This window comes from Lagenorhynchus albirostris, chromosome 2 (assembly GCF_949774975.1).
Source record: "Lagenorhynchus albirostris chromosome 2, mLagAlb1.1, whole genome shotgun sequence".
In the NCBI taxonomy this organism is placed as follows: domain Eukaryota; kingdom Metazoa; phylum Chordata; class Mammalia; order Artiodactyla; family Delphinidae; genus Lagenorhynchus; species Lagenorhynchus albirostris.
The window spans coordinates 161,361,378-161,378,922 of NC_083096.1; the positions used below are offsets into that span (position 1 = coordinate 161,361,378).

Genomic DNA, 17,545 nt, shown 5'->3' on the forward strand with positions numbered 1-17,545 from the left:
CTATCATGCGTCCCATTTGCCAGGTTAAAACATGGCCACCGCTGCAACACACCACCCAAGCTTCGCCCTAAATACCCGGGCCCGACCAGCCCTGGAGCCTACTCTAGGGCAGGAAAGAGAGGAACAGGTGCGCCAGTACAGCGAAGAAGATTTCTGGGAACGTCTCCGGATCCTTAGCTTCTCTAGCGTCTCTGGGAGGCACCAAATCGCCGCCCTATAGCGTCACTTCCGTCGACCCCTGCGCCTAGGATTGATAGTTGCGGACATCCAATCAGAATAGGCCCCGCCCCCACGCCCAGGAGGAGGCGGGTTTGAGACGGAAAGTCCCGCCCCACGGCGACGTGAGACGTCAGAGTCGCCATGGCCAGCTACCCCTACGGGCAGGTGAGTGTGTGGGGGGCGGGCGAATCCAAGTGGGTGCCTCGCCAAGTCCAGGCCCGGGATCCCCTGCTTCTCTTTCTCCCCGCCTCCTCCGCGCCTTTCCCACGCTGAGGTTGGCTTCAACGAGGTTTCGCGCAGGAGAGAAGGGAAAAGGGATGGTCGGTCGCGCCTGGCTCACGTCACGCAGGACTGCACGTCTGGGAGGTCGTGTCGCGCCCCCTTTGACGTCGTGCACGGGAAGATTTGGGGTTCTTGGACCCCACAGAGTCAGACTGGGCTTGGCCTGGGCCCCATATTTTCCCAGGATCCCGCTGGGGCCACAGGCGGGGTCATCAACGCCAACAGAACGTTTAGAGCACTGGTTCTGTCGGTATCTTTTGGGGAGTTGATAAAAGTACACCCTTGACGTACTGCATCTGAATAATCAGGAGAACCTGTGGGTTTAGCAGGCTGCGCAAACGAGCTTGTTCGACTACTGACTGAGTCCAACACTTCCATTTCACACACAGGAAAGCGAAACCCAAGGAGACATGGAATTTATTTGAAGTCACCAGGCAGTTAGGCAGCAGAGCCCGGAGCTGTCAGCAAATGCCTTTTCCCCACTTGCCAGCCCATCTTGATCCAGGCAAGAACACCACAGCAAGGCGATTCTGTGGCCAGAATCCGTTGTTGGCTAACAAGAGCGTTAGAGTAGTGAAGTGCAGTCTGGAGTCAGAGGAAGGTTCACACCTTGGCTCCATCACTTAAATAGTTTTGAGCCATTGAGCCCTTTCTGAGCTGAAGTTTCCTCCTCTGTAAAATAGGGCCAAATAATAGGATCTACTTCATAGAGCTGTTATGAAGAGTAATGAAGTGATGCTTGTAAAGCGTTTGGTACTATGAAGAGTGTGACAGGTGTTACCTTTTAGTACTTTGATTTTTACTAGATTCCTTGAAGGCCAGTGCTGGAAGGGCCCTCAGAAGAGTCCCTTCGTTTTAGCTCAGAGAGGGCTCCTGAGTTGCCTAAGATCACACTAGTTTAGGAGATAAAACCCATGCAGGAAAAATTGGAAAACAAGGTCACATGGGATATTGCTAAGCGCTGGGCTGAGTGTAATCACATATCAGAAGATGTGGCAAGAGCCCTCGTAGGGAGTGCAGCCCTGTACAGTTTTTGCACACAGTATTTGGACATCCGTTATCTCAATCATGAAGGCTCTGTAAGCAGGCTAGCAGGGATTATTCCCCCAATTTATAGCTGAGGAATAAGCCCAAAGAGGTTAAGTGGCTTGCCCAAGGTCACACATGGCAAGTGAGGGAGTGCCCATGCTAGAACTTAGAGTTACTGTCATTGCATACTTAGCAGAGGCAGGAAGGAGAGAGGCCAGCCTGGGCTGGGGTTAGGAGGAAGTATAACCTAGCAGTGTTTCCCAAGCTCAGCTGCATTTGCTGAGGCTTGTGAATGTTAATAAGTATTGCTAATAAAGGAGTATTCTGTGGTTAAATAAGTTTGGGAAATACACTGTTAAATACAGCTTAATGAGTTTTGTTAACCTGTTAACCACAGGCCATCTCAGAATTCTTAATTTGTTAATAGACATTGTAAATTTGCTAGAGAGGCAAAATTTGCCAGAGAGGGATAGAATATGAAGTGTTTCTTAAACTTACTTAACTATGGAACCCCCCACCCCACTTATATGACATAAGTCTGGTCATGTGTTGGTGACACTGGTATTCTTGAGGAACACAGTTTGGGAAAACATTGCCATAGTACATTGTTTCTCAGTGGATGGTCTACATCAGAATCACCTAGGAGCTTGTTAAAAAAGCACATTTTGGGGTTCCACCTCAGACCTGTTCTGTACCCAGGAAAGGCCCATGCATCTACATTTTAGTAAGCTTTTGGAGACAATTTGTATGCATCCTAGAAGCAGTGACTTGGAAATTAAGAGCCTGAACTTCCAGGTTAGACAGAACTGGGCTAGAATCCTAATTCTATTTAATAGTTATACACCCTTGGACAAATCATCTAAGGGCTCTGAGCCTCGGTTTCTTCACTTGTAAAGAGGGAGGAATAGTACTTCATAGGGCTGAAAAGAGGATGAAATATGATAAAGCCTGCAGGGAGCTTGGCGCATTGCTGGTACCTAGTGTGTGCCAGAGCGTGGTGGCACAGCTCTTGCTGCTGGGGTCACTGTTATCATGCCGTGCTGCCTGGGCTTATGCTCAGTGAAATATTGAAAAGGAGCACAGAGAGGAATGTGTCTCTAGTAGAGGAAGAAATGCTTGTCTCCCATCATACCTTCTTCGTTCCTCCTATCCAGCTCCTGGTCCACAGTGTTCCAAGAAAGGAAGTGGGTTGTCTGAAAGCATCCAAAGGCTTAGTCAGTGCTGCCTCCCCTCCACCCAGTACATAGCCCTGGAGGATTCCAGCCTCTTGTTAGGAGTCAAAACTCCTGTAATTTTCTGCTGCATCCTGCCCCAGGGTCCTCAAGCATGGACTGGGTGTTGGAGGAGTAAAACTCAAGTACCCTTTGTTCCTGTGGGGGAGCCAGCCTGATGGATTTCAGTGCTTAAGAGCTTGGTCTCTGAGGCCAGCGAGATTTGGCTTCAAATCCTTGCTCTGCCATTTCCTTGCAGAAATTTCTTGCAGAAGTCTGAGGCTCGGTTTCCCCCTTTTTAAAAATGGGGTGATAAGAGTACCTACCTCAAGGGTTACTGCAAAGATTAAATGAGATAATCCACATAAAGTGCTTGATATGGTGTTTTGGCATATAGTAAATACTCCAAGGGGAAGAGTGATACAGACACGTACATTGTAGAATCTGTGCGATGAGTATTAAATGGGAGTAAGTGTCAGGCTAGCACAGGAGGGACCCCTAACTTAGTCTTGAGGGAAGGAAGTCTTGTTAAAGGAGGTGACATTTAAGCCAAAAACCGAATCTCCAATAGGAGTTAGCTGGGTGAAGAAAGGCATGGTATTCCAGTGGAGGGAATAGTATTCACAAAGCCCAGGAAGCAAGTAAGAGAGCCCAGTATTTTGGAAGAATTTAAGGAGATCAGTCTAGTTGTAGTGAAGAGGAGCGGGGGAAAGGGTAACAAGACCAGAAAGGCAAGCAAGGACCAGATCCTAAAGGGCATTATGTGCCTTTTTGAGGAGTGTGGACTTCATCCTGAGAGTTGTTGGGGAGCTCCTGAAGAGTTTTCTCCCATTCGTGCTTTGAGCTGTGACCGTGGGGCACTGTCACGGGGTGTTGAAGCAGGAGAGACAAGGCAGGAAGACCAGTTTCAAAGCTGTTGAAGTAATCTAGGTGAGAGAACAGTGACCTGGTGAACATGGAGCTGGGAGGTGGAAGTGAGAAAACTTGGTGCCTAATTGAGGTGACGGAGGAAAGGAAAGAGGAGGTGTCCAGGAGGGCATCAGGGTTTCCCTTCACTGCAGTGGGAACACAGAAGGAGGAATAGATTTGGAAGGTCCAGGAGGTTGTTGGATATGAGGTCTGCAGCTCATGAGAGATGAAGCTGGAGAGAAAGATTTTGGAGTGTCAGCACAGAGGTGGTAATTGAAGTCTTGGGACAGTTCTTGGCTCGCTGTTTATTGGCTGCAGATTTCTGGCCTTGAAATATTTTAAGAGGTTCTGCTGGTGAATGCCCAGACCACTCCTTCTGTAGTCTTGTGATTGTTTAACCCCTTAGAATGGGCTCTAACCTCCTCCAGCGGGCTGGGGGCTAGCTCCAGAGCACAGGCCTGTGTTTGAAACACAGGCTTGTGTTTCCCCTCAGTACTCAGCATGGACCAAACTTTGACACCTCTGGGCTTCACAAGGGTCTTGGGGTAGAAGAATGAGCCCTCAGAGCCAAAAGAAAATGTAAGACTTTCTGAGTGGGTTATTTGGGAGGGGGTGAACTCCCCACCACTTGCGGGAAGGTAAACAGAGATTCCAGATGGTGCTGCAGAGATTCCATCATCGACTGAGAGGTTGGACTGGGAGGTCTTTGGGGTCTCTTACAATACTGTGGCTCTCGAATTGGGTCTAGGTGCGGGGGTGAAAACAGAATAAGATTCTTCTGAGTCTCCCTAATTTCTGGGCTTGAAGCCTCTGAAAGATTACCTAATCCAACCCTTTCCCCTTCAACCCCTTCCACTGTAGAAATCCATTATATCTGACACATATATTTAGGACAGTCTCTGGCACTAGCATGTGGTAGACACTCACTCATTTATTGGTGAACACCCAGAAGAGGGTAGAGTGGTGGAGTCATGCAGACCCTGTTTTGAAGCTTACCAGTTCTAGCTGCGTCATCACAGGCACATGATTAAACTCTGCACTTTAATTTTCTCATCTGTAAAATGGGGATCATAGCACTTACCTCATAGGACTGAGGATCAGTGAGAGCCTTAATAAAATGTTAATTGCCCCTTCCCCCCATCCAAATTTATCAAATGTAATTTGCAATCATTAAAGACCTAGGGTTAGTTTTCTGTAATGTTTTGGAAACCATGATTGCTGAACTCTTCCTGTCTTTTTTTTTTTTTGGACAATCTTGTGTTTATCAGCATGAAATGCTCTTGGAAAAACTCTTCAGAGGGTTGGCAAATGGCATGGAGTAGTATAAAAGAACATGGAATCAGGGACTCTGGTTTTCATTTCTGGTTCAGACATTTACTAACAACTCAGTGTCCCTGGGAACCCTCTTCCCCAGCCTGGATTCTTGTGGTTTTACTCTCTTCCCCCTCTGGTGCAAGCTAGAAACCTGAGTCATTCTAAACACTTCCCTTTCTTCACTGCCCCCTCCATCGCTTCTCTAACCTAATTAGTTGCCAAGTCATGTCTAGTCTGTCTCTGAAATAGCTTCAGAATCCATCCCATTCTCTCTGAGTCTGCTGTCTGGTTCAAGCCCTGCCTGTCCAGCACCTGGACTGCCGTCTCCCCCACTAGTTCATCCTTCACACCCAACGCTGCTTAGTTCTCTAAACAACTCCCGATCACGTTTCTTCCCTGTTGGAAACCCTTCTGTAGCGCTCTGTTTCCTCCGGCATAAAGCTCCAAATCTTTTGAGTGGTATTCATTTGTTCACATTTTTATGGCGGCTTGCCGGTGCCAGGCTCTGTGCTGGACCCTGGGCTACCGTGATGAATGAGGCCCACTGTCTGCCCCTGGGGAGCTCACTGCTGTGTGACAGAGAGAAACTGCTCTAAGATGCACCAGCTAACTGAAATGCAGCAGGACAGGTGATAAGACAAGGAGCATGTAAAGAGCTTGCCTTTCTGAGTTCACTCTGTGTTCTTGCCCCAGCCCCCTGCTTTTTAGCCCACTCCCTGACTACTCCATGCTCACTCATAGGTCTGTGCGTTTGTCTTTCTTCTTCCGTCTGGAATGTCCTTTACTGCCTTCCTTTTGGAGAATGCCTGTGTATCCTTCAGTGCCAGTTCCAGTATTACTCCTGCCTCTTCCAGGAAGCCTTCCTTGACCCACTGCCTACATGTGTTAATTTGATTGCTCATTTATCATTTGACAAACAGAAACAATTCCTCTGCCCATGCCTTCTTAATAGCATTTAAGTAGATTTTTCTGATGACACTGATCAGATTGTATCATAATTATCTGGGGCTCCTCAAGGCCAGGCCCTGTTTAGTTTCGTGTCCCCTGGCCTAGCACAGAGCCTAACACAACATTGTTGGTCTGTAAATGCTTGCTGAATGAATGAAGTCTTTTTACAGTTGTGCACCTCAGTTTCTTCATCTGAAAATAGGCCTACTAATACCTTCCTTTTTTCTGTTGGAGGATTGTTGGCAGAATTTTGCCAGTAGCATTTGTATGTATGTGAAAGTGCTTTGTAAACTGTACACGTAAGGGCTTTAATGCAGGGCAGAAAGGAAAGGGTTTAGTTGCGGCCAGGCTGCACCAGACCCCTGGATTGTGATAGGACCAAGGTCAGAAGACCGGCCGGCAGCACTAGCTTGGTTGTCGTGGGGTTGTTTCCTGGGGGAAGGGCTGTGCCTCAGGTGTCGTAAGCCAGGAACAGTTGATGGCTTTGCTCACATGACTTCTTGTGGAGCAGCAACTTCCTGGCTTGGTGTCCAGCCTGTTCTTCGGGTGTGCCCAGACTCTGCAGAGTCCCCATCCCCTTTTCTAGCCTACACTGGAATCCTGTGCCCTGTCGCTTAAGGAAAGAGCACCCTGGCAGGAGATGGTGGGAGTCAGTGGACTGGGATATGGACAGGGAGTGATCTGCCTCTGCCTTCAGCTCACAGTGTTTCTTAAGCCAGTCTCTTCCCCTCACCTGGCCTTAGTTTCCCGTCTGTAAACTGAAGGGGTTAGGTTGAAGAGGTCTTCTGGGCACCTCTCCCATCACACCTCTCCAGCTCCCTTGGGAGTCTTTATTCTTTAAGTCCTAATCCAAATGCTGCTTTCTCCTGGAAACCCTCCCCGGTTTCACTCTCCTTTGTGGTCCCATGGCACATGGCTTATGTGTCCATTTTAAACACCTATTTCCTTATGCTGTTTTGTTAAATGTTACAGAGTGTGTTTCAGTGCCTCTCCTATTAACTGAGCTCCTTTGAACATTTCACTCTCCTTTATACACATCCCCCGCCCCAAGAGTTTACCTGGCCTAGGGCTTTGCTGATAGCAATAATAATAATTAATATAACAGTAGAGCTACGATTTATGCTGGACGCTGTTGTAAGAACTGTTTCTTGTATTAATGGTTTTCAAACTGCCTTTTGAATCACTGGGGGGTTTCTGCAGGGCTCACTCACAGCCTAGCAGGGGAGGGGCCTATGTGGTCAGGGCTCTGGGACTCCCACCTCCAACCAGAGCAACTTTCTCTTGCCAGTTTTTAAATATTTTTATTCATCAAAAGGTTCTTTAGGGAATTCCCTGGTGATCCAGTGGTTAGGATTCGGCGCCTTCACTGCCATAGCCCGGGTTCAGTCCCTGGTTGGGGAACTAACATCCTGCAAGCCGCATGGCCCAAAAAAAGGGGGGCGGATGGGGTTCTTTAGCTAAAAATTTAACTAACAAAATTCTGCTGTATACATTTCTTGTAATCTGCAGAACAATTCAGTGAGGAAGGGATTATTATATTTTACTTGTGAGGAAACAGGCCACTGACCCATGGTCATGAGCTCAGCTGATGAGAGCAGAGTTTTGAATTGAGATTTGCCTGTGACTTCATTATCTGTGAAGGAGTCTTGCTACGAGCTGTGGCAGCTTCCAGGGCAGAAGAGCGTCCACGATGCTGAGTGGGGAAGGTGGAAGGGCGTGCTTCCTGCCCTCCCTCAAGAAGCCTCTCCTCCCCGAGCAAGCAGACTGTCTTGAGATGAAGTGTGACTTTGGCCTTAGCCTTGAGGGTAACTGTCCTGGAAGCTATCAAACGCAATTAAAAGAGGAAATCCAGGCTCGTACTGGCTAGGCCACTGGTGTGCCTTACAGGTTGATCTAAAACGTGTCCAGATGGTACCGTCCTCACAATGCTCGGAGCTGGGCGCAGTTGCTCTCTGTGCCCTTGAGCTCACTGCAGATGTGTGGAGGCTGTGGTCCACTAGGCCATTTAGGGAGATGGAGCCGAACACTGAGCCTCAGGGATCCCTGGCTAGTGGCGTGGGGACAGGGACAAGAGAGGGAGGAGTGCTCCCATGTATGCTCTACTGTTTACATGGCCTGGGCTTAGCAGCCAGGAGACCTGGATTCTGGCCCCAGCCCCTCCACACGGTTGTTGTGTGATTTTTCTGGACTTGAGTTTCCTCCTCCATAGAAGAGTCCTACTGTTAATAGTTACTGGGTATTGAGTGCTTACTTTGTGCGAGGGCCTGTGTCAGAGCCCTTTACGTGACCGGCCTCATTTCATTCACATACTAACCTGGAGGTAGGCAGGCACTCTTAGAGCCAAGGATATTTAGGCTTAGAGAGGGTAAGTCATTAGACCAGTTAGTAAGTGGCAGACCGCAAGCTTGAACTGGTCTTTTTCACTCTTAACCATGGGCTATATTGCCTTAGGAATAGGGTCTTGCCTACCTGTCTCACAGAGCCATGAATGAGGCTGGGGAAATGGTTTTGCATCATGAGCTAGAGTAGGGTAAGGAAGACATGCTGTGGATGAATCCGTGCTCTAGATACATCATTTGTGACTGAAGAGGGTCAGGGGCACGGGCTGGAGATCACATTTGCACTGTGAATTCTGCGGATAGAGATGGGGGTACCACAGGGGTGGATTTGGAATTCAGTTTGATTAATTTGCCCACTCATTCATACAATAAATATTTATTGAGCATCTGTTCTGCACTGGGGGCTGGGGATAAAGGGATAAAGTGGCAAACCAGACATGATACCAGCCCTTGTGGAGCCCCTTGGTGTGCAGGGAAGGGCAGCCAGGAGGGCAGGGTTCCAGCCCTACCTCTGCAGGTCAGTGGCAGTGTGACCTTGGGTAAGTTGTATCTCCTCCAGAAGCCTCAGGTTCCCCATCTGAGCAATGGGGTCATGATTCCAGTCCAGTTCAGCCCATAGGATCAGTTGAAAGAAAGGCAGTGGCAGTGCCTTGTAACTGTAAAGTTCCATACTGTGGCTGGTTTGTGGCCCTGTCATTCTGACTGATACCTTGCTCTTCTTGCAGGGCTGCCCAGGAGCTGGAGGACAAGCACCCGGAGCCCCTCCGGGTAGCTACTACCCCGGACTCCCCCATGCTGGAGGGCAGTATGCTAGCGGGGTACCCCCTGGTGGCGGATATGGAGGAGGTCCTGCCCCTGGAGGGCCTTACGGACCACCAGCTGGTGGAGGGCCCTATGCACACCCCAACCCTGGGGGGCTCCCTTCTGGAACTCCAGGAGGACCGTATGGTGGTGCGGCCCCAGGGGGCCCCTATGGACCACCACCTCCAAATTCCTATGGTGCCCAGCATCCCGGGCCTTATGGACAGGGAACACCTCCTCCAGGTAAGTAGGGACCTTGGACTCCAAGTGCCTCTGACCTTGTTCTGAGTTATCCAGGGCCCTTCCTTGCCCTCCTTGTGGATGTGTAGGCAGCCTGGTCTCCGGCACCTTAGCATCTTGTCTCTAGCTTAGCTTGCATTAGTAGAATGAGAAGTCTGTTAGTTAGCTTTGCTGTGGTAACAACTCCTAAATCTCTGGCTTACAGTGGCAAATGTTTATTTCTGTTCCTTACTCACACTTATTTACTCTTGGTTACATGTCGGCAGCTGCAGGCTTGGCTGCTGAAGTTCTGCTCCACGTGTCTTTTCTTTCCAGGATCCAGGCTGGAGGAGCAGCCCCTATTTGGGATATACTGTTTTTGTGGCAGACAAAAAGAGTAAGAGAGCTAGCAGGAATGCACGATGTCCCCTAAAGCTTCTGCTTTGAAGTAGTTTATACCTCTTCCACTCACGTTTATTGGCCAAACCACATCCTCTGGTCAAGCCTGACATCAATAGGATGGGAATGGATACTCCTCTCACTGGAGGGGCTCTGCAGGCTGCCAGGCAGTGGAGAGGATGTACCATGCTCTTGCAGGGAAGCAGGGGAGGGAGTGGATTAGCAAATGATTGGAGATAATACTACAGTCTACCGTGGGGAGAAACCCCATTTCTGTGTAAGAGAGACTGACTGCTATATGTAGAAAGGTAAGATAGCATAGTTGTTGAAAGCTTGGGCTCTTGAGATCAGATCACTTACTGACCTGACCAAATGACGTCATCTCGTTAAGCCTCAGTGTCCACATCTGTAAAATGTGTAAATGTCACTACCTCACAAGTTTGTTAATAAAGATTAAATGAGAAGTTGCAGGTAAACACTGGGCACAGGGTATGGCAAATGGGAGGGGCTTAGTAAACAGAGTTCTGTGAGAGGACTCATTCTGGAGCATTCTCAGCAACGAGGTATGTGGCATTTAACGTGATAGCAGATATGGCAAGGGCCGTACCACTGAAAGATGCCGAGGCAGGCAGGAGAGTGATGGGATGAGATAAGGGAAGGATAAAGAGCAGAGACGGTAAAGCTGAGGTACTGGACAAATGGGGGCTGGGGAGGGGGCTTGGCAACTCAGTGGAGGCAGAGAGTCTTAGGTGGGGCTTCAAGCTCAGTGAAGATTTCTGAATGATTTCAGACAGGGGGTTGGGGAAGGTGAGATCCCAGACCCCTGTGTCCTCCCAGGCTCATTCAGTCAGCCTCTTCGCAATGCTTGTTCCCAGGAGACCACACCAGCAGCAAGGCAGCCTGGAACCATTCTGGTGCACCTGAAGGGCCTCCAGGGAATGGTACTGCTGGGAAGCTGTAGCATCTTAGCATACATACCCAGCAGGTGGCCGAGGAAGAGGCTCAGACCTTGGGGGTTCTAAACACTGTGAGCCAGTGGCATTTATCTTATCAGAGCTGGGGCTGCTGGCTGTTTGCTTTCAGCTCAGAAGCTTCCTGGTGGATTTCCTCCTCCTTTTAAAATTTTGTTTCCGAGCCTACATGAGGTCACTGCAGGGAAAGAAACCCCTGGCTGTGAGGCTTATCCCTCCAGGGCCTGAGGCCAGAGATAATGGGGCTGCAGTGGAGAGGAGAAATGTGCTTCAGTCTCTTAACTGCTCACCCTCTGCAGCTTCCTCTCTCCTCTCCAGTGCCGCCGGTGAGACCCTGGAGCAGTGCTTCTTTTTTCTTTTTTTAAAAAATATTTATTTATTTGGCTGTGCTAGGTCTTAGTCGCGGCACAGGGTATCTTCGTCGCAGCGTGCAGGATCGTTTTTTTCAATTGTGACATGCGTGCAGGATCTAGTTCCCTGGCCAGGGATCAAACCCGGGCCCCTTGCGTTGGGAGCGCGGAGTCTTAGCCACTGGGCCACCAGGGAAGTCCCTGGAGCAGTGCTTCTTAAAATATGATCCGTATATCGCCTGCCGTGGAGTCACCTGGAGGCCCCACTAACTTAACCCCGCTGAATACAGGATCTAAATGTTGAACACCATGCTCTGCAAGAGAGGTTTGACCCTTAAAGGTGCCTCATTGCCCACAGGGAAGATCCTAAGGGCACTCGATTCCCAACGGGCCTTTCCAGACCCTCTCTCCCATCAACCCCAGACCCCTTGGAGTACTCTGAACACACTCTGTGCCTTTGCCACATGCTTTTTCTTTTCCCCATCGTAACTCTTAATCATCCTTTGAGACCAAGTTTAAATAGGCCTTCCTCCGCGAAAATGTGACTGCACACATTCCAGGCCCTCCGTGAAAACTTTATTTTGCTGTTACCTCATTTAATCATCACAGCAACCCTGGGAAGTAGGTCTATTTTAGAAATGGGGGAATCAGTACTCAGAGAATGAAACAATTCCTCTAAACCACACAGGCTAGTAAGGATCTTTGCTCTCTTTGCTTCCAGAGCCTGAGCTGTTCTATGCTGACTGCGCAGACCACATATTACAGAGACTCTCCTGCCTGTGGCTGTGACCTCCTCTCCGCCATGGCACAGCAGCTGTTTTAGGAAAGAGGGTGGGGCCTGTCTGGATTTCCCATCCGAGGAGGTCAGACTAGTCCCTCAGTCAGGCAAACCTTTATCCTTCTGGCCTTACTTTGGGGACTGAACAGTGGTTTCTGTGCTGTCTCTGATACTTACATGTGTGAAGGAGCCCTCAGTCAACTCAGCAGGTTTACCAATACTGTGTAACTCTGGCTTTTTCCCAAGACGGTCTTCTGTGCTTCTCTGCTTTCATCTGCCACCTTCTCCCCTCACCCCCAGCCCACCCTGCATGTCTTTCCAAATGAATGATCCTTTCTTCCATCTGACGTACACACAAAGCTCCCAGACACACAAAGCCGTTTGAACCACAACAGCAACGCTAATAATCAGCAGGTATGAAGTGCTTGGACAGTGCCAGGTGTTGATCTAAGGGTTTTCATTTAGTAATTATATCTTTATAATAACCTTATGAAGTAGATGCTGTCGTGCTTGTCATTTCACAGGTAAAAAAACTGAAACACAGAGAACTTCAATGACTTAACCAAGGCCGCACATGGGAGAGTTGGGACTTGAACCAGGAGGCCAATTCTAGCATGAATTGAGCACCTCCCCCTTCTGTGTCCGGCTCTGTGCCAGCCCCTGGGGATTCAGAGATGAGTTAGGCTGGGATCTTGCCCACAAGTTGCTCCAAGTGTAACCTGGAAAGAGTAGGAAAAAACATGTACACAGTGGAGTGATCAGGGCCATAGAGAGGAGTACAAAGGAGAGAGGAAGGAGGCCTGTCCAGGGATGGAAGAAGAGGAAAGGCTTTATAGAAGGAGCAGCATTTTATTTGGGTTTTGAAGGGTGGGTGGGAAATGGATGCAAAGAGATGAGGGAGAAGAGGGTATGAGACAGAGAGAACCTGGTGAGGTGAGTAAAGGCTTCATAGGGAGCTGTGAAGGTCTGGGTAGGACCAAGTGTCTTACTTACTGCACCTAGGCTGGAACAGAGGCAGAGGGGGACAGAGTGGGGATAGAGTGACAGGTAGATGGGGGTAGACCACATTGTGGGGAAACTGGAATGCTGTTTTAGGGATGCTGGACTTTATTTTGTAGACAGTGGGGAGCCTTTGAAGAGTTTTGAGTTGAGGTGGGGGGAAATTGGTGAGAACAGAGTGGAATTTTACAAAGATTACTCGGCAACAAGTGCTAAGTGGTGGAGAGTCGCTGTCGTGAGGATTTGGTTAGGATTTTGGGTTTGTTCCACAGTCAGGTGAGAGGTGTCTGAATCAGGGCAGGTGCAGTAGGAACAGGGAGGAGTTGATACCTGTGTATGGAACTGGCAGCTCTAGGCAGCTCTTTGGGTGTGTGGGGTGAGGACGTGTCAAAGATGTCTGCAGGGAGGTTTGGAGATGGGGACAGGCATCGGAGGTGATGGGGAGGGAAGAGACGTGGAGCTCTGTGGCCACCCACATTCTGGTAGCTCTTGATAGAATATACCAGCTCTCCTGGTGCCAGAGATGGACCAGACCTGGTTCCCACCCCAGAGAGCTCCCTGCTGCCTGACTCTCAAAATGCTTGTCTCTGGGCTATGCATGTTAGGTGCTCAGCAAACATTTTTGGGGAAGAGATGATCCCCCTTTTCAGAGAATTCTTAATCTGCCGGACAAGTCCTTGTTCCTTAGAAACTTAAAATCAACTAGAGAAGTGGCTAGAGCACCGTAGGAAAAACCTGAAGGATTTGTGGAGTAGAAATCAACCACAAATACTCGTGAGTTTACACAGAAGGTCCTCTTCCATTAGAGTAAGGATGTTGTCTTGATGGAAGACAGGGAGTGGGTAGGCAGATTTGTGAGACTTTTGGGGTAGCTGGGGGGCACTGAGGCTGACCCTTCCCAGCATTTCTGTGGATTGGTCTTGAGGCCTGCGTCTGACTCCCCTGGTTGGCACCCCTTCCTGCAGGTGGCACCCCTCCCAATGTGGATCCCGAGGCTTACTCCTGGTTCCAGTCAGTGGACTCCGATCACAGTGGCTATATCTCCATCAAGGAGCTGAAGCAGGCCCTGGTCAACTCCAACTGGTCCTCGTTCAACGACGAGACATGCCTCATGATGATAAGTGAGTCCTAGCCCTTCCTCATGGGCTCCGGCTGGGGCAGAGCCACCTCCTGTCTGACGGTAGGTGGGTGGGAGGCCATTCTGAGGAGAAATCTTTTGGCCAGGGAGGATTTCTCACAGGAAACTGGGTTCAAGGTGAGATCCCTTAGAGAGCTCTTTTCCTTAGCTCTTTGCTCAAGTTCTAGACCTTGCTGAATCATAGGCCAGCTCAGTGTCTCATTCTACAGAATGGGACTCCCTGTCCTGGTGGGAGATGGCAGGGTGGGGGTCGGCTGCCAAGCCTGCGGAGAAGATGCAGTTCTGGCAGGGGTGGAGGCTGGTATCGTACTTGATGAGGGAGCATCTTGGGTACCGGCACCTGGGCCTCAGGCCTGTGGTTCTGTGGAGTGTCCTACTCCAGCCTGGGGAGAAGGGAGCCTCAGTGGTATCTGAGGACCCTTGGCCCTTAGTCTTGAAGCCTTCTTTCCCTCCCCCACCCAAGACATGTTTGACAAGACCAAGTCAGGCCACATTGATGTCTACGGCTTCTCAGCCCTGTGGAAGTGCATCCAGCAGTGGAAGAACCTCTTCCAGCAGTATGACCGGGACTGCTCGGGCTCCATTAGCTACACAGAGCTGCAGCAAGGTGAGGGCCTGGCAGGGACTCAGCGCACAGGCACAGCCGGATGTTTCTCTTTGCCCCCTAAGACAGAGCAAGGGGTTCTCTCTAGCCTCTGGCTACCACGTGTCCAACTGCACTGCAAAACGCTGCCCTCAGCACAGGCCCTCTCCCCACCCCTTCTGTGACCTGGCTGGGCCGTGAGCCCAGTCCAGGGCAGGGAAACGATCGGGGCTGGACTCTCTGGCGATGGGATTCCTGGCAGCACTAGGTGAGACAGGCGCAGCTGTCAGGGAGCCTTGGGGATGGAAATTCAGCAGCCGAGGGCACTTTGAGACTGGTCCATGTGGCTCGTGTGGCTCTTTCCTCTCTAGTTTCTAGCATGCAGAATGGAAAGAGCCCTGTAGAGGGGCTCAGAAAGGTGGCTTCTGTTGCCAGCCCTACTAGAAGGCAATTTCATTCCCAGCTTTGGGACCCAGACCACTCTAAAAGTTGCAGTTGGGTAAGATGGCCTGAGGCCACAGCTCCAGGTCTGGTTCCAATTCTGACTCCAGAGGATGGTTGGTTAGTGTGGGGATGAGAACTGGACGGGGAGCTTTGCCACCTGAGAGGGAGAAAGGGCTCCCCACAGAACCCAGCCCCTCGCCCTGGCCATGGATTTCAATCAGACTAAGGAGCCTGGGGGCGGGAGCAGGGGGAAGGGGAGCTCCCTGGTGGAAGGGAAAGGAGGTGACCTGTTCTGAGCACCTACTCTGTTGTCAGGTAGTGGTCCGGTGATGGATATTTGTAAGGGTGATATTATCACAGGAAAGCTAATATTTATTGAATGCTTGCTATGGGCCAGGTACTGTAATAAGCTTTTTTCATATATTACATCATTCTTTCTCTGCATGTGATCGGTACTGCTTCTTATTCCCCACGCTTAGATGAAGGATCTCTTATTATTACCCTTTTACAGGTGAGAAAACTGAGGCTTAGTCTAGGTGACTTGCCCAAGGGCCACATAGCAAAAGGGGAGCTGAGACTTTAGCCTGAGCTGGTAGATTATACAGAGAGGAAGAAGGAAGCATCCCAGGTGGAGGGACAGGAGGAGCAGCGTGGAGGCTGTGGGCTTGGAACTGCCCAGCAGCCTCGCCTGGGGAGATGGTGATGATTTTATAACTTTTAGCAAATAACACTTACTGGGTGCTTATTATGTGCCAGGCACTACACCAAATCCATTGCACGATCACCTCCTTTAATCCTTACTAGAACCTACAAGGTAAGTATTATCCCAATTTTAGAGATGATAAGACAGAGGATTAGCAAGGGTTAATAAGCAACTTGCAGAGGGGCAATCTCGACTCCAGAGCAGGCCCTCATAGCCTCACGCTGAGCCACCTCTCATGTGTGTCTGCTCGGGGCAGGGTGACCCGAGGGGGCTCAGGCTCCTGTCTGTAATAGAGAGGAGTCAGAGATGAGCATGGACAGACTGGTGTCATTCTGGGACCCTGCGGGCCCCTAGTTGAACAGACAACAGAGACTTTGAGAAAGAGGGATGGGGGCCTTCCAGCCCAGGGGAGCATCCAGAGCCCCTGTGTGCTCCTGCCGTTTTGGACAGCCCCTCGGGACATCTGTCCTGTTTCTGCTTTGGTGCCAGTCCCCTTGAAGTTCCTGAACTGCTGTACTCCGTGGAGCTGGTTGATGGCGGTGCTCACGGCAGGTTTTTGTGTCTGCTCTGTGTGCCCCTCCTCTCCAGCTCTGTCCCAGATGGGCTACAATCTGAGCCCCCAGTTCACCCAGCTCCTGATCTCCCGCTACTGCCCGCGCTCTGCCAGTCCTGCCATGCAGCTAGATCGCTTCATCCAGGTGTGCACCCAGCTGCAGGTGCTGACTGAGGCCTTCCGGGAGAAGGACACAGCTGTGCAGGGCAACATTCGGCTCAGCTTCGAGGACTTCGTCACCATGACAGCTTCTCGGATGCTATGACCAGCCCATCTGTAAAGTGGGGAGTGCACCAAGGGACTTTTCCTGGCTCCTAGGGTGGGAGAAGCATGTGGGCCTCTCTTCATTTCCTGCCCTTCCTAGAAAAAGAATTCTCCCCTGCCTGATTCAGCATTGTTCACAAAGAGGGCTGGGAGTCTGCGTCATAGCCACCAGGTAGTGGGGACCTGGGCTGAGGCCACACAGGTAGGGGCCTGACCTAGGAGAGGACCGGAAATTGAATGTCCTTTTACATCCCTGAGTATTTAAATGGCACAGCCTTGCGCCAGGTGCCAGAGATGCTGGTCATTGCAATGGAGTTAGTGTCCAGTCAGCTGACTCCAGACTCTAGCTTTTCCTTCTGTGCCCTGATGCCAGCGGTAAGTGTTCATCAGCCTTTTAACCATTAGCACCTGAGTTCCCTCACCCATGCTGTCTTGTCAGATGAACCCAGTTTCTCCAAAATGGAATCTGACCAGGGTGAGAGATTTGCCCATGGGTCCAGCGGCTTGGATTCCACCCCCCACAAGTCCGTGTGTGTTGACTTCTAGCTGCCTGTTCAGGGAGCTTGGGCAGTCTGCTCTCTGGGCATCTTTGGCCAGGCTACCCCTCTGCAGCTTGGACCCCTCATACTTACCTGCCATCCTCTGCTTGGCTTCAGTCCCCAGGGGACAAGTTGCTACCTCCCACTGCCAATGCTTTTTTTTTTTTATTTGTGGTTGTTTTCATTTGGGGCCAAAAGTTTGGTGCAACTGTAAGCTTCAATACAAGAATAAAACTCTGGAGTTCCACATTTTCCACCACACCTTCCCAGTTACAGGTTCATATGCTTATCCATTCAGTCACTCATTTATTCTTTCGTTCAACGAATATTTAAGTACATAGTATATACCATGCCATGCAGAAAGAAACAGCTCAGGGGGACATGCCTCCACAGGGCTGCTCTCACTTACTGGGTTGAAGTTAAGTGTAACTTAACTTCAGGTTAAGTCTAACCTTGCCAGGTTCAGTCCAAGAAGCTGACCGTGTGTTTTATAACAGCTTTAGGGCTGGCATTCTGGGCTAGAAGCAGCCACCCCAGACTTTCCACAGCCTGG

The 17,545-nt window shown here is 50.1% G+C and overlaps 1 protein-coding gene across 2 annotated transcripts; it reads left to right on the top strand.

Moving 5' to 3' along the window:
* The first annotated feature begins 110 nt into the window (after positions 1-110).
* Positions 111-17,253, top strand: PEF1 (penta-EF-hand domain containing 1). 2 transcript variants are annotated; one of them, XM_060140760.1, is made up of 5 exons: positions 234-384; positions 8,977-9,295; positions 13,734-13,889; positions 14,370-14,513; positions 16,225-17,253. In XM_060140760.1, the coding sequence occupies exons 1-5, from the start codon at positions 361-363 to the stop codon at positions 16,452-16,454; spliced, it is 873 nt and encodes a 290-aa protein (XP_059996743.1). In that variant the 5' UTR covers positions 234-360; the 3' UTR covers positions 16,455-17,253. The 2 variants fall into 2 exon arrangements, with proteins under 2 accessions (XP_059996744.1, XP_059996743.1); XM_060140761.1 differs by lacking the exon at positions 14,370-14,513 and having other exon boundaries at positions 111-384.
* Positions 17,254-17,545: the final 292 nt, after the last annotated feature.

What these genes read in the sequence shown, in the direction of transcription:
- PEF1 (XM_060140760.1), top strand. Translation starts at nt 361, where the DNA reads ATGGCCAGCTACCCCTACGGGCAG. An exon ending in GACATGCCTCATGATGATAA is followed by an intron (nt 13,890 to 14,369) that starts GTGAGTCCTAGC and finishes CCCCCACCCAAG; the next exon opens with ACATGTTTGACAAGACCAAG. An exon ending in CTACACAGAGCTGCAGCAAG is followed by an intron (nt 14,514 to 16,224) that starts GTGAGGGCCTGG and finishes CCTCCTCTCCAG; the next exon opens with CTCTGTCCCAGATGGGCTAC.